This window comes from Epinephelus lanceolatus, chromosome 24 (assembly GCF_041903045.1).
Source record: "Epinephelus lanceolatus isolate andai-2023 chromosome 24, ASM4190304v1, whole genome shotgun sequence".
In the NCBI taxonomy this organism is placed as follows: domain Eukaryota; kingdom Metazoa; phylum Chordata; class Actinopteri; order Perciformes; family Serranidae; genus Epinephelus; species Epinephelus lanceolatus.
The window spans coordinates 11,897,078-11,912,147 of NC_135757.1; the positions used below are offsets into that span (position 1 = coordinate 11,897,078).

The following is a 15,070-nucleotide window of genomic DNA, read 5'->3' on the forward strand; positions in this document are numbered from 1 at the left end:
CAACAGCCGTACCCAGGGTACCTTGTACGGCATATGTGGAAAGTCCATGACCAAACGTCGATATGTGAAGATGTCGGAGTGAGAATGTGTTGTATTCGGATATCCGCTGGTCAAACCACAACTCCAGAAATATTGACTGTTGTGCCCTAGAGGCTAAATCATCGTCAGACTGATCCCTGATGGGTTCGGAGATTGCATGGCTGTAGACCATTGGCAAGCCAATAGCGGCGCAAATCTGGCCCTCGAACAAAAAAATTGAAGTATTTCCTTTTACAGTTTACAAAACTTCATTATTTTTGATAAATAGACTACTGGTACACTTCATTCTATCTATACATACATCTTTCTTGCCATTGAAGAAATGAGTGCCCCTATCTACCCATCCATCCATCCATCCATCCATCCATTTAACCAGCCCTCTCTTCTCTATTGCCAGCCAAGAAACGATTGCCTGCCCCTCCCTCCTTCCTTCAGCCACTGTGACAGACTCATCTGCCATACATCTGTTAGAAAAGGGATTTAGTTCCGCTTAAGTTACTTTCACCCATTCAGGGGGGCCCCTTACAGCAAAGCGCTTCACTCCAATTTAAGCCCCGACTGGCCCAGCCGATGACAAATGCTTGTTTTTCTCTCTGTGGTGTCTGGACAGCTGTGGCTGGTGCATGTTCGGGACAAATTTAGGATTGATTATACGTACTTTATCCGAAGCTAGCTCATAGGCAGTGAAGCAGACTGAAGTCTTGAACTCGGGTCTCTCTACTGGGGACTGTAATGCACATGCAGCGGTCGCAACATCCCAGGAAGGCGGTAGACAACCGTTACACATGCATGGAGCTTCTCTTGCTTTTGAGCATCAATAACATTTTTGGAGGAAACATTAAACTGTTTGCTTAAATTTTGCAAAAAAGAAATGCAGCAAAGCCATTGTAGCTATAGCTGGGCTTTACAACGTATTTGTGTTCTTCATTCTTTGTTTTATGTACTGTATTTGTTTTATGTATTATACTTAAAATGATCAAATAAAAAGGATGAACAACAATGGCGTTCATTATTAATCACGGGTCAAAGCTGATGTATATTATAGAATCCATCTTATAGCTCCTGTGGCTTCATTAAATCATGATTATAGCTGCTAATGCAAGAGGGGAATCTGACTGTAGCTCTTTGGTGTATCCGTCTTCGCTGATTCCCTGTTGATATTTAACTGCTTTATAAAAATAGTTTGATGCATATAGTGTCTGTGTGCTCCAATTCCACTTAGCACACATCTGGGAAATATCTGTTTCTCTGTTTTATCTACTGTCAGTCCTTTCTCCGGAAAAGACAAATCAACTTCAGTTATACCGCTGCATCTAAAGCTGTGGTTATTTTCATCACTGTTTTTGATGAACGACGAGTGACCAGCTTTTTATAGATGGAGTACTTTAACTTCTTAGATTTTATTAAGCAAACAGATACAAGAACATGAGAAATCTTGTCATTAATATATTCACTTTTGATGGTTTATTTTAAGGGGTAATAGGGAGTGGTGGAATGTAACTAAGTACATTTACTCAAACACTGCTCCAATGTGTAATTTTGAAATGTTAATTATTAAAACAGCAAAAATATACATTGTGTGTACACTCTATAAAGTAATGCACTTGTTCAACTTTTTGCATGCATCGTTTTCCTCTTTGACATTATGGAATTAGTCCAATGAGTCTTTTATAATCTGATAAACCAATTAGTTTAGGTTGCTTTAACCTCAAAAAGCTTAATAAAGTTGAACGAACTTAATATTTGAGTGTTGATATTTAGTGGCCAATTTTTTTAATTTAAGATATCCTAACTTATTTATTTTCATTCCATTTTACCCAAATTGTGAAAAATGTTTTTCATTTTGACCAACTTCTTACAAGCTGTCAACTGACTAAAACACTTTAATGGAACAAACATAATTATTTTATGCTGAAAAACTTATTAATGTCATTTGTTGCCTAAACCCGACCATGTGTGTTTGTTGCCTAAACCCGACCATGTGTGTTTGTTGCCTAAACCCAACCATGTGTGTTTGTTGTCTAAACCCAACCATGTGTGTTTGTTGCCTAAACCCCAACCATGTGTGTTTGTTGCTTAAACCCAAACCATGTGTGTTTGTTGCCTAAACCCGACTATGTGTGTTTGTTGTCTAAACCCCAACCATGTGTGTTTGTTGCCTAAACCCCGACCATGTGCGTTTGTTGTCTAAACCCGACCATGTGTGTTTGTTGCCTAAACCCCGACCATGTGTGTTTGTTGCCTAAACCCAACCATGTGTGTTTGTTGCCTAAACCCAACCATGTGTGTTTGTTGTCTAAACCCAACCATGTGTGTTTGTTGCCTAAACCCCAACCATGTGTGTTTGTTGCTTAAACCCAAACCATGTGTGTTTGTTGCCTAAACCCGACTATGTGTGTTTGTTGTCTAAACCCCAACCATGTGTGTTTGTTGCCTAAACCCCGACCATGTGCGTTTGTTGTCTAAACCCGACCATGTGTGTTTGTTGCCTAAACCCCGACCATGTGTGTTTGTTGCCTAAACCCAACCATGTGTGTTTGTTGTCTAAACCCAACCATGTGTGTTTGTTGCCTAAACCCCAACCATGTGTGTTTGTTGCCTAAACCCCAACCATGTGTGTTTGTTGCTTAAAGCCAACCATGTGGGGACGTGGACGTGGAAAGTCCATGACCAAACATCGATGTGACGAGGTCGGAGTGAGAATGTGTTGGTGGAACACACATACTTGCATAGACAAAAACATCCAAACAACTTGAGGATATTTGGCATTGTATTTTGTGTAGTGAAGAGCATGAAGCTTGAAGCATCACCTCGGTGGTAAGTTGAAGACATTTATGGGAGCATGTCGTAGTGTGCGGACTCTTGCGTCTTATCAGCTAGATGTGCATTATTTTAGAAACTTTTTGTGTCAACCTTTGTGCACAGAAATATTCCAGGTTTGAAAAGGTAACATATTGTGTTTCTCAGTAAGTATTTAATACAGGACTCTGAACCTTTAAGCCAACATTTGGTAGGAAATGAGAGGAATATTGACTCATCTTTAGGATTATCATGCTTTTAGTAGTGCACCTTGACTCAATTTTGAATGCAGAACTTTCACTTGTAATGGAGTATTTCATCCTGTGGTACTGCTACTTTTACTGGGGTGAATAATCTGTCACCATTTTGTTGTATCAGCATCAATAATGAGAATTTTTTGGTTGTTTATGGAGGTCAGTGCTGGTGGAGAGGTTCATATGCTGGTTGCAGCACTGCAGTGAAAGCCTGACATTGCTGCCTGTGTTTCTCTGTCACATTTCCAGCCACCAGGGGGCAGCGCAGCCTCTCCCTGTGCTCCTGTGTGCGTCAAAACAGCCTCCCAACTTTGTGGGGCTGAACAGTGGAACAGTGAGGCTGCCCTGCTGAGTTGGGCGCCTATTCAGAAATGACTTATTTTGAGTGTGTGTGGGGGAGAGCTCGCTGTGACTCTGTGGTACGTAAACGGCTGTGTAAAGCCTGGGTATGACTTCCAGTGGCGACCATCATCAGGCACGCATCAATATAAACAAAAATCAAATATAAAATCAGTAAAACTGACATCCTGCTGCTTTTTTATATGGCTGTATTCTCATATTTTTTTATGATCTGCATGGTGCAGCACACTGGCAGATAAAGTATTCAGGGAATCAGGATAAAAAGACAATAATCCAGCACTGTTTAACCCTTTACTAACTCTCTAATTAATTTGATTAAATCAAAAAACCTCATGGATCCAGGTGTTTAATCATGCAGGAAATATAATGACATAATTTTGATCATGACGCAGCTTGCAAAAAAAAGGCTTTACATCTGGATAATGCAATTGTGGTCCAGGTCCTGTATCCTGTGCACGGTGTATGAGTCACGCAAGATGCTCAAGGTTCACCACCACCATCATCACCATCATCACCACCAGCAGCAGCAGCAGCAGCAGACAGCGTCACCCAACCTCTGTTGCCCACACAGGCGTTAGAGGGAGGAGGGCGCCGCTGGATCCCGTCCATCCGACTCCCCCCCCTCCGCCGGACTGATCACACTGATTGATCGTCGGGTGCGTCCCGGAGGAACCCCTGCGTGGTGCTCGGCGGATCGGGGAAGGGGGGGTTTGAGAGACCGGTTGTGTGGTCGCAGATGACACGCAGGAGAAAGTATGTGGGTGGATGAGGAAGTTCAGAGCACGGATTGATGGTCACACACCTACTGTACTGTACTGGCACTTTATCGCAGCAGTAGCAGCAGCAGCAGCAGCAGCAGCAGCAGCAGCACCGGGATCTCCATCCACCAGTTTCTGTGATCGGAGGTGATCCGCGCATGGGAAAATGACAATCAAGTTTGTGGTGATCCTCTTCATACTTGTGCTTCAGGGTGCTCGGTGAGTCGGGTTTGCACCTTTTTTGATTTGCATGATCAACAGCTGAGGGGCTTTAAAAGTTCACATGTGGGGTATGATTTCATGTGCGTGTGGCTCATAATGCATGTTTTTTTTCTGAGGGCTTTCCCCGCACATACACACACACACACACACTCAGACAGAAATGCCTGCTGTGCACATATACAGTCTGGGCTCTGACAGTTAAACTCAATGCATCCAAACATAAGCAGCATCCATTTATGCTGCTGCGACAAAGTTTTTTTGATGTTGTTCATTAAAGGGGGGGCAGGGGGAGCACAGCAACATGACTAACGACCCCCACCATCCCTTGTTTTTCACCTCCCACCCTCCAGTTGTGATCTACTGGATTATGGCGCCGACGATGAAGATCCCAACGACACCACTGTCAATCAAATGCTGGTTCCCAGGTCGCACCAGGAGGACGCCACACTTATACTCAACAATCTGCTCAAGGAATATGACAAGACGCTGCGGCCGGACATTGGAGGTAAGGCCGGGTCATGCAGATGAGTTAAAGCTTGGTTAATAGGGTTTAAACTTCGTGGAGGTCAGGGTTATTGGCTGGGAGTGGAGCTGTCTGTGGTGCTGGAACCAGTGAGGCTGCAACACTGGATGGGGGTTGTTTTCCTCTTGCAAGGGCGTAGGTTTCCTTTCAATGTGTGTGTGTATGTGTGTGTGGGGTCCTCCAACAGAAAATTATGAGCTCTAGGTGCTTAATTTCCTGCATACTCGTGAGTTTTATGCAGCAATTCAAAGTATAAATGTCTCCTCCATGCATGTGCCCCCTCCAAACTTTACATCTCATAGCTTTGAGGGAAATAATCACACCCAAGACTTTGTGGAATGATGTTATGCATGTGTTTCCCATCATTATATACACATGTCCTCAAAATGCCAGCAGCCATATTTGTTACGTTTGGACACCTTGGGGTGTCTGCTCGGATTTAGGGTGATGTTCTGTATATTTGGGCAGCTTGTAATGATGACACCATCCTGCAGCTTGTTAGCAACATCGTCTGTCTGCTGGGGGTTTGAATGTTTCAGTATCTACATACCACTACATATCGGGATCATGTATAAACTGCAGCTGCAACCAAACATAAGCAGTAAATCCTCCTATTTAAGAATCTGACACCAGAGTGTGTTTGGCTTTTTTTTGTTCTCGCTTACAAAAAGACAATTAAAAAGCTTCAAAGCTGGCCGAAAATTGACCACCAGAGACGAACAAACCAGAGCAAGGGAGTGTCAATTAGATTGATTTGAGAGTAAGCAGATTTTGAATTGAGCTTTAAAACACAAACCTCCAGAGGGAGACTGATCTGTCTGGGAGCCAGGACAGGAAAAGCTCGGTGACCATGAGTCTTGAACTTTGAGCGACCTAGTGGACTTGGACGAGATCAGCAACTCAATAGTACGCGATAGACACTGGGGTAACGTGGGTACGAGTGATCATGCAGTCGAATTTTGAACTTACTGTAAAAGTGCTACGACCTTTGGCTTAAATAAGAATAAAATGCATTACAGTAGTCAAGACTCAAAGAGACAGACTGCTCCACCCATGGTTAATTCCATGACTACTGATCTCTGTTCGGCATACAGTTTGCAAAATAGATGGATTTGATAAGTAGAGCTGGACATCATCACCATCACAATGAAAAGTAGCCTAAACAATCAGCTGACTGATTCACTGACTGATTGTTGCATCTCCAACACTGTTTAAGGAGTATTGTGTCGGTAGTTTATAGCAAATCCAAAACCTGAGCCTCGATCTTGGACTGTACTTTTGATTTTAGGTATCCTTAGAGTTTAAAATTTACAGAAGGAACACCATTTCCTTTTGAGCATTTAGCTTTTTCAGTGATTTTTCATTCACACTGGGTGAAGGAACATCTTTTTAAAAGGCTGAGCTCATTTGAATGGACTTCTGTACAATCCTCAGTTCGGAGGGAGTACTTAGATTATTCACTGAAGTAAAACCAATGTCAGCACTGTGGCCTCACAGCAAGACGGTTCCTGGTTCGAACCCAGGGTGGGGAGTTGACATTTTCTTCTCACCAACTGCTCATTGGTTTTCTCTGGGTACTCCGGCTTCCTCCCACAGTCCAAAGACATGCAGGTTAATTGGTGACTCTAAATTGTCCGTAGGTGTGAGTGTGAGTGTGAATGGTTGTCTGTCTCTATGTGTCAGCCCTGTGATAGTCTGGTGACCTGTCTAGTGTCAGCTGGGATAGGCTCCAGCACCCCCACGACCCCCAACAAGATAGGCGGGCATGGAAAATAACTAATAAATTCTCCATCTGCTTAAGCTTGTTTTCAGAGCTTGTGACATTTTGGTTGCTCGTGGTTTTCATAGACATCATGGTCAAGAAAAATCCGACCACGTAGAAACATTTGGGGTGGGTATCTTTTCTTCTCTTACCTCTACAGGAGATTACAGGGCTGACATGCTGTGTATAGAAGAAGGTGGACGAGAGGTCGACAGCAGTAGCTCCAGTCCAAATCATTCTCTGATTGCACCCACATTATTCCTGCCATGCTCCTGGCACAATCAAAGCTGCTCGGAGGGGGAAATGTTCCTCCTCAGAGAGGCTGACCGCTAATCAAATGGTTACTGGTTTGATCCCCACGATGCTCTCACTGATGGGCTGGACTGACTGGGAAAAAAGCTCCCTGTGTTATGTGTGGAGTCATTACCAAAGTCCCGTTTATATTTACTGTTTGTATATATGGATATATATATGTATATATGTATTATATATATATATATATATATATATATATATATATATATATATATATATATATATATATATATATCGAGAGAGAGAGAGAGAAAAGGCTGCTAGAGAAATCAAAGCAGACATCTGTGCTGCTGAGTGAAGCTGTGAATGTTGACCAGCCTTGGCACAAAGACACCTTCAGTAGCTCTAATGGTGTCATGTTGTTCATTTGTAGCCTTCAGATGTTCTATATTTTCTTGCTCTTTTTCTTACGTTCCAATTTACGTCTGCTTTGTTAACATTGCTTTTCCCCGCGTTTGGGATTTTTGCGTTTACAATCAGCGATGTGCTGACAAAATCAGAGGAACCGTTGATCTGATGTGAGGAAATCCTTTGGGAATTGCTCTACTCTACATTTTGGTATAAACACTGTGTGTTTCTGAACTTTTTTAAGATTCTTTGGTTGTTGTTCTGTTTCCTGCAGCTCACTGTGACATTTGCTTCACCTTGTCTTACCTAAATTCTTACTTGTCCTGCGTTCACGTGGGATCAGGGAGACGCTAGGTGGCAAACCAGATATCATTTTAGTGGACGAAAGCAGGACGGGAGAAGTAGGTGAGGCCAGCAGAGGCTACCGGCATCCTAGTGGGGGGACACGTGAGACTGATTGCTGGGGGCCTCGAAAAGCCTTGATTAAAAGTTTGGTTTTGTCTGCAGTTAAAAAAAAATCACAAGTTGTCTGTGAAAAAGATGGATCAAGAGAGGAAGGGCAGGGGGCCCGCAGACACTGCTTACGCATAGGGCTAAGAAATTTGGTGCTACGCCCCTGGGCATTGCATTTCAAGTTAAATTATGTAAAGTTTTTGCCATCCTCCGCGACGGAATTTACAACTGGATGTTATGTAACGCGTGAAAACACGTGTGATGTAGACAATCACTGGACATTACTAGTAAAAGTACATAAAACAATGACTGCTAAATTATTTTATCTGATATATTTTGTCCTATTGTTGTAAACCATATGGCATCACCATGGCAACATATTATTATCCATGTCATTTTAACATCCTGCCATTGTGCCGGACTGTTTTTCCCGTGGCGTTTACGGTCTGTCCGATTCCATTTGAACGCAGCATTGAACGACTTGGCCAAGACGCGGCGGCAGGGGGTGCTCGAGCTCCCACCAAGAATGTCCTTTGTTTTTTTTTATTTTATTTTATTATTATTAATATTATTATTATTTTTTTTATCAAATGTCGATGTAAAAGTGAATATAACATGATGACTTTATATTAAAAATAAATAACTGTAATAATTAAATACAAAATCGTTCCCAGTTGACCTCCTCTTTTGATTGGTTGCTCAGAGCTCGCGCGTCACCGGGGAAGTTTGACCGTTAGCGTAGTTTATGCATGGATATGCTGTAGTCACAAAATTTAGATGAATTTGCCATATTTTAACAAAACAGTGCTTTCGCCGTGACTGTGTACGATGTTATGGACCGTTACGTTGTTTCGTTAAAAGGAGCGAGGGCGGACGTTGACTGTGACGCAGAGAAATGTCTGGAATAACTGACGGTAATTAGTTGGATGAACTTCACCTGGCGAGCCGCCATGTTGGATGAAGCCAAAACAACGGGAGTACTGTAAATAACGTTACTGTAATCTTAGTCATATCCGGATACTTTCGGAGTTTTTCCAAGCTGTGTGTCTCTTTGACATGGCTGTCACATCAGCGGCACGCGAGCTCTCCGTGTTTTTGTCAGTTAAAGACGCACGTGAGGAGCGAGAGTGGTGACACTATCAGCTCTGTGGACACCAACGTTCAGCCGCTGGACACTGAGGCTGTGGGTGGCCATTTTGTAACTAACGACAACAGTATTCTTTTGTGATCGGTGAGTACATATTTTAATGTCAGATAAGGACCAGTTTGTGCATTGTGTTATGGTTACTGTGTGTGCCAGCTCGTGTCTCAGATGTGTTGACCTGTGGTGATGATGGTGAGCCATGCTATGTGTGCTGCAGGTGCAGTCTGACCCAGTCTGGCAGATCCAGTTCAGCAGCACAGTGTGTCTTCTTGTCAGTGGTGCCACTCAGTTCATAGTGATGGTGGTCTAGTCAAAGTTGTTGTTATGTGCTGGTCATGGGTGGATAATGAGACAACAGGGCCCCTGGGCACAGATATGTAAAAGGCCCCTGGGCACCTCTCCGGCGTAAAAGCAAGACACAGACTTTGTGGTGGTGTTCCTGTGTTTTGTTGTTGTTGTTGTGCATTTCCTTGTATCCATTATGCATCTTTTTGTGGTTTTGTGTCACTTTGTAATTGTTTTGTGTGTCTTTGTTGTTGTCTTTTGGGGGTAATATTGAGTCTTTTTTTGGGTTGTTTTATGTCTCTTTAGGGTCATTTGGGGTCTCCTTGTGGTTGTTTTTTTTTGTATTTTTTTTTGTTGTAGTTGTTTTGTGTCTTTTTGGGGTAATTTTTTAATGTCTCCTAGTGATTTTGTGTCTCTTTGTTTTATGTCTTTTGGGGGTAACTGAGTCTTGTTTGGTTGTTTTATGTCTCTTTGGGGTCATTTTGGACTCCTTGTGGTTTTTTTTTATTTCACTTTATAGTCATTTTGTGTCTTGGGTTTTCGCGTCTCTTTGTAGTTGTTTTGTGAGTTTTTTAGGAAATATTGTCTCTTTGCTTTTTTAATGTCTCTTTTTAGTGATTTTGTGTCTCCCTGTGGTTGTTTTGTGTCTCTTTGTTGTTGCTTTGTGTCTTTTGGGGGTAATATTGAGTCTTTTTTTGGTCATTTTACGTCTGTTTGGGGTCATTTTGGGTCTCCTTGTGGTTGGATTTTTTTCACCTTGTAGGCTAGTAATTTTGTGTCTTGGATTTTTGTGTCTTGTAGTTGTTTTGTGTCTTTTTCAAGGTAATTTTGTCCTGTTTTTTGGTCTTTCAATGTCTGTTTTTATGATTTTGAGTTCCTCTTTAGTCATTTTGTGTCTCTTTGTTTTTGTTTCATGTCTCATTGAGGTAGTTTTGTGTCTTTATGTGTCTTTGTAATGCTTTTGTGCCTATTTGCGGTTATTTTGTGTTTCTTTTTGTGGTTTTGTGTCTGGTCAGTTTTTGTCTGTGTTGTTTCGTGTCATATTTAGGTAATATTGTCTTTTTTAGGGTGTTATGTCCCTTTAGTAGTCATTTTGTGACTCTTTGTTTTCTTGGGGGCGGCTGTGGCTCAGAGGTAGAGTGGGTCATCCAATCATAAGATACTGAAGCCCAAATTGCTCCCTGTGGCTGTTCCACCAGTGTATGAGTATGTGAAAAACTGAGTAGCAGGTGGCACCTTGTATGGTAGCCTCAGCCAGCTGTGTGTGAATGTGTGTGTTACTGGGTGAATGTGACTCATAGTGTAAAAAGCGCTTTGAGTGTGTACTGTACAATTGCAGATCCATTTGCCATTTACCATTTGTGTCTCTTTGTAGTCATGTATCTTTTTGCAGTTATTTTGTGTTTCTTTTCATGTCTATTTGTCTTTGTTTGCATCTCTTGGTGATTGTTTTGCCAGTTCTTCTAGTTAATTTGTGTCTGTTTGCATCTCTTTACAGTCATTTTGTGACTGTTCCTAGTCGATAGTTTTAATTTTAGTCATACTTTTAGGTCTGCAGCTAATGATTATTTTCATAGTTGATTATTGTCTTGATTCATTGATTATTAAATTAGTTGGTAATTAATAGTTGACAAGTCATTGTTGCAGCTTTAGACATTTTGCAGGTGAATGCCTTGGGACTCCCTTACACTTTCGGCCCCTACATTTATAGCACATAGAGTTGATGATGCATTTATGTTGACTGTTGTGGCTGCAGGAGGGGAGCTAGATTCAACTACTGTAGATCTGAGGGGTTGTGAGATGATTCATGGAAGAGAAAAGAAGAAAAAACAAAGTTATGCTGCACAAAAGTATATTGATTTTTGTTTTGTTTTGTTTCTGTATATGTGCTATTTTGTGTGAACTATATTATTTGTTGACCTTTTTTTGGCACTAAAACACACATTTTATTTACAAACTGACATTATCAAACACCACTTCTCTTCTAATTAGGAGTGTGCTTTTTAAACAGCACAAATATTTGTCTCCCAGCTGCAGGACTCGTGGGTTTGAAGTGGAGGTTTATTAAGACTCAGTCTGAGACTACTCTGTGTACCTTGAAGTTGCCACCTTCAAGCCTGAAAGACTTTCATTTGTAATGGCTTCAGTTGGGAGTTTTAGTGGAGTTACGCTTGAGATGAAGTTTCAGAAGACTTTGTGGAAAGACTCTGGTGGGAACACTTATCTCCAGATCATTAAGACTGTTTATTTGTGTTCTTGGGTTATTTAAAATGACCAGGCACCCAGCCTCCACAGGCAGTAACCTGGTGAGAATTGATTTTTTTTTTTTTTTTTCTCGCCTCCACCGGCGGCTCACTCGGCTCGGTTCATTCGGGCAGCAGAGAGGGGGGATCTCCCTCCAGCTCTGCTTCCATAATTAAGGATGAAATTTTGATGAGATCCAGTTGACAAACCTCGGTGTCGTCCATGAAATGTTAATGTCTTAGCAGGATAATGTGAGGCAGCGGAAACATACGGGGCAAAAAATGCATACACACACACATGTAGTGATACACACACTCAGGAAGATGACACTGAGTCAAAGACAGATCTGGGACATTTAAGTCATTGTAAAAGAAAGAGTGGGTTCAGTTGAGAACTGCTGCAATGAATCTCTATGAAACACACACACACACACAAAGCAGATACACACACACAGACAGCCAGCCACTGAAGTCAGAACAGTGTGGCTCATTTCTGAGATACACCTGGATTTTGTCTAAATCAAAGTCATCCTCTTTTTACACACACACACACACACACACACACAGTATCAAACAGTGCTTTTCTGTTTGCATCTTTTTTTAAATGTGAGCAACTTCCCCTCTGTAGTTGTGCTTGTTTATGCTGCTGGCTGTGGAACCAGTGCACATACTGTTGTCTTTAGCATATTTGAGATTTCTGTATTAATTGGCCATTAATTCAGTATTAGAAGTGTATTTGTATCTCGCAGTGGAGCTCACTTCTTTGGGTAAAAATAGCCTCTTCAGGGCTGTACGCTAACTTTTTTAGCCCATAGCACTGGTGCTACAGAGGGTGATAATTTTGTAGCACAGGCCAGAAAGTTTGTAGCACCTGTCACGATAACAAATTTTGCTGGGTGATTAATTGCATCAGAAGTTATTGCGATAAGCGATAACATTGCGTAATATTGTGCTTTTAATACCATTTTTATTATTGTTATAATTTTGCTGTTTTTAGACCATTATTTTTAACTTATATAATGATAATAAAGGCATAATAGTACACCCTTTTAAAGAGAAACAAACTTTTATTTAACAAGAATATTTAGGAATTTAAAAAAAAAGAAAATTTAAATATCTGAAATAACACGTAAAAATACCAAAATAAATAAATAAAGACCTTATAAATACAAAAAAATAGACTGTCAGTCTCTCACTCTCAGGTGTGGGCTCCCCTCTGTCATTTGGTTTAAATCCAAAACACTCCCACACGGGCCGTGGCATTTGGTTCCCTGTCTTTCTCTTAAGGTGCGGACATGCCAAACCGACATCAAAGAACTAGCGGCGACGAAAGCCAACTGTTGCGTCGTCTACGTCGCCTCACGTCGCTCTGTGTCAGTTGCATTTGAACACACTAAACGGACTACATCCGACAGCCAAGTAGCACGGACGTTCTGCGCCTGCGTGAGAGGAAATAACGCAAAAAGGGAAACTGGAAGTCTGAGGAATGCATGAGATAAACAAAGAGTCCTGTCAGCCTAGAGGTTTCCTATCTGTGCAGCAGAGCACCGCAGCCCCTCCATGGACTATTACATCCAGACGGTCCTGGTGTTTCCTCCGCAGGCTCCACTTCACTCAGCTGCCTGATAAACCCGCTGCTTCTTCCCATTTCAACCTGAATAACAAACCAGGGCTCGGTGCTCCGGTTGGATCCAAATGGAGAGCCAGGGCTAGCTGGGAAGCTAGCGGAGGCTAACTGGCTGTGCTTCCCTCCGGTCATGCTGCGGCTAACGCTGCGCTAGCCTCACAGCTAGCTCCAGTTTGTTATTCAGGTTACACTCAACTCTGTTTTTTTTCTCTGCCTTGTCTCCCCCTCACGAAGATCACACTCTGTGTGTGTGTAGCCCATAGCCCTGCCTCCTGCACAGAGACAAAGACACTCGATGACAAGAGCTTTCCCTCCATCCATTACGTTAATGAACCAACTCACCTGGCTGCCAGACGATGCACGGCAGTGAACGCTCTTGTCGTGTAGTGAAAAAACGAGAAAAAAAACAGACCACACACACAAGCGGCTCGCAAGCAGTCTGTCACATGGGTGCTACTAGGCAAATACATTTATCGCACAAACATTTTTTTCCATCACACGTGCGACATATATGTCACACTGTAGAGCCCTTCTCTTTACGCCAAAGTACAGTAGAGGAGACTGGTGGTTATTGTGCCACTGGTCATACATTTACTCCCTTTATGTGCCTTACTAAACTGTTATTTACTGGACCGTTTAAACTTATTTTTTAAAACACAACATGTTAATTGATGCTACTTGCAGTTGCCTGTTTCTGCAATGTTTAAAAACCTGCCATTAACACCAATGCAACTTGATGAGACAGAGTATCATCTCTATGCAACACCTCTCTGTACTTCTGTTCTCATTTCCAGCTTTTCAGGCTTATTTTGTGGCTGAACATAATTTGTAGCTTCTTAAAATATGAATGAGGATAGTGATAGTGAGATACTGGCTACAGTTACATTTGTAGTGGTGATGAAACGGCGAAAAACAGAAACAAAACCAGCATCAGATGGACTATATTTATAATAAACACGCCACAACAATATGAATAATCAGCGCCAATTAATCAGTCAATGAGAATGTGTTAATGAGAGAGGGGTGTAAGTGCATACAGTGAGCAGCAGCAGCGACCCAAAGTCGCTGTAAGGACGGAAACAGAGGGCTCGGCGGGGATGGAGCACCTGCTGCAGCAAGCGAACAAGCCCTCTGCGGTCATTTTGACTTGACCAGCGGACTTCACTACAAGCCCATTGGCTGTTGAACTAGATGACAGACTTTACCTTGAAAAACCAGCCGCCTGCAACTTTTCTCTGCGACATTTTAAAATGGTTTTGTCTCATTGTGAATTTTATCCTTTTTTTTTTTTTTTAATTACAGGCAAATAATAATACACAAAGCACAGATCACAACATGACATGACAATATTGCTCACAAGGACAAACAAAACAAAAACAAACATTGCAAATCTTTGGTCTGAGCTTGGCTTTAGGGTTGCTGGTAGGAAGGTTTCCCCCTGCTTCAGTTCTATATGCAAAGCTAAGCTAGTGTCTGCTGGAGATTGATATCAATCTTCTGATCAAAAATATAGTGTATTTACCAGCACATGTTAAATGAAGAGACAGAGTGAAAAAAAAGTTCTTCTTTTTCTGCATAATACTGCATAAGGCCTGAATAAAGTCCGACCCTGCTGTACAGGAACCAGTGAAGGGAAGCAGGGAAACTTTGCTGATATTCAACCAGCTGTAGCATCGTAGTGTGTGCAGATGAACGCTGTTTGGCTTCCCCTACCTGGACACACTGCGATGCCACAGCTGGGTGAATATCAGCCAAGTTTCCCTTCATATTCATTGTCTTCTGTCTGTAGCCTATAGTTTAGCTTTAGCTTCTAACTATCTTTGTCTTTTTAACCTGTTTTTGCCGCTGGTGCAAACGTTAGCTGAACATTATGAGGCATTGCCGTAAACATGTGCAGGAATATCCCACATTATAAGTGCTTCATGTGTGGGATTCAAT

General features: G+C 42.0%; 1 protein-coding gene across 1 annotated transcript in view; it reads left to right on the plus strand.

Annotated features, from left to right (window-relative positions):
• Positions 1-3,963: 3,963 nt before the first annotated feature.
• LOC117250239 (gamma-aminobutyric acid receptor subunit gamma-3-like) overlaps positions 3,964-15,070 on the plus strand; it is a 145,075-nt gene continuing 133,968 nt past the window's right edge. The window contains exons 1-2 of the mRNA XM_033616344.2: positions 3,964-4,429; positions 4,783-4,937. Of these exons, the coding sequence (XP_033472235.2) occupies positions 4,377-4,429; positions 4,783-4,937 (208 nt within the window). The 5' untranslated portion in view covers positions 3,964-4,376. The remainder of the gene's footprint in view (positions 4,430-4,782; positions 4,938-15,070) is intronic.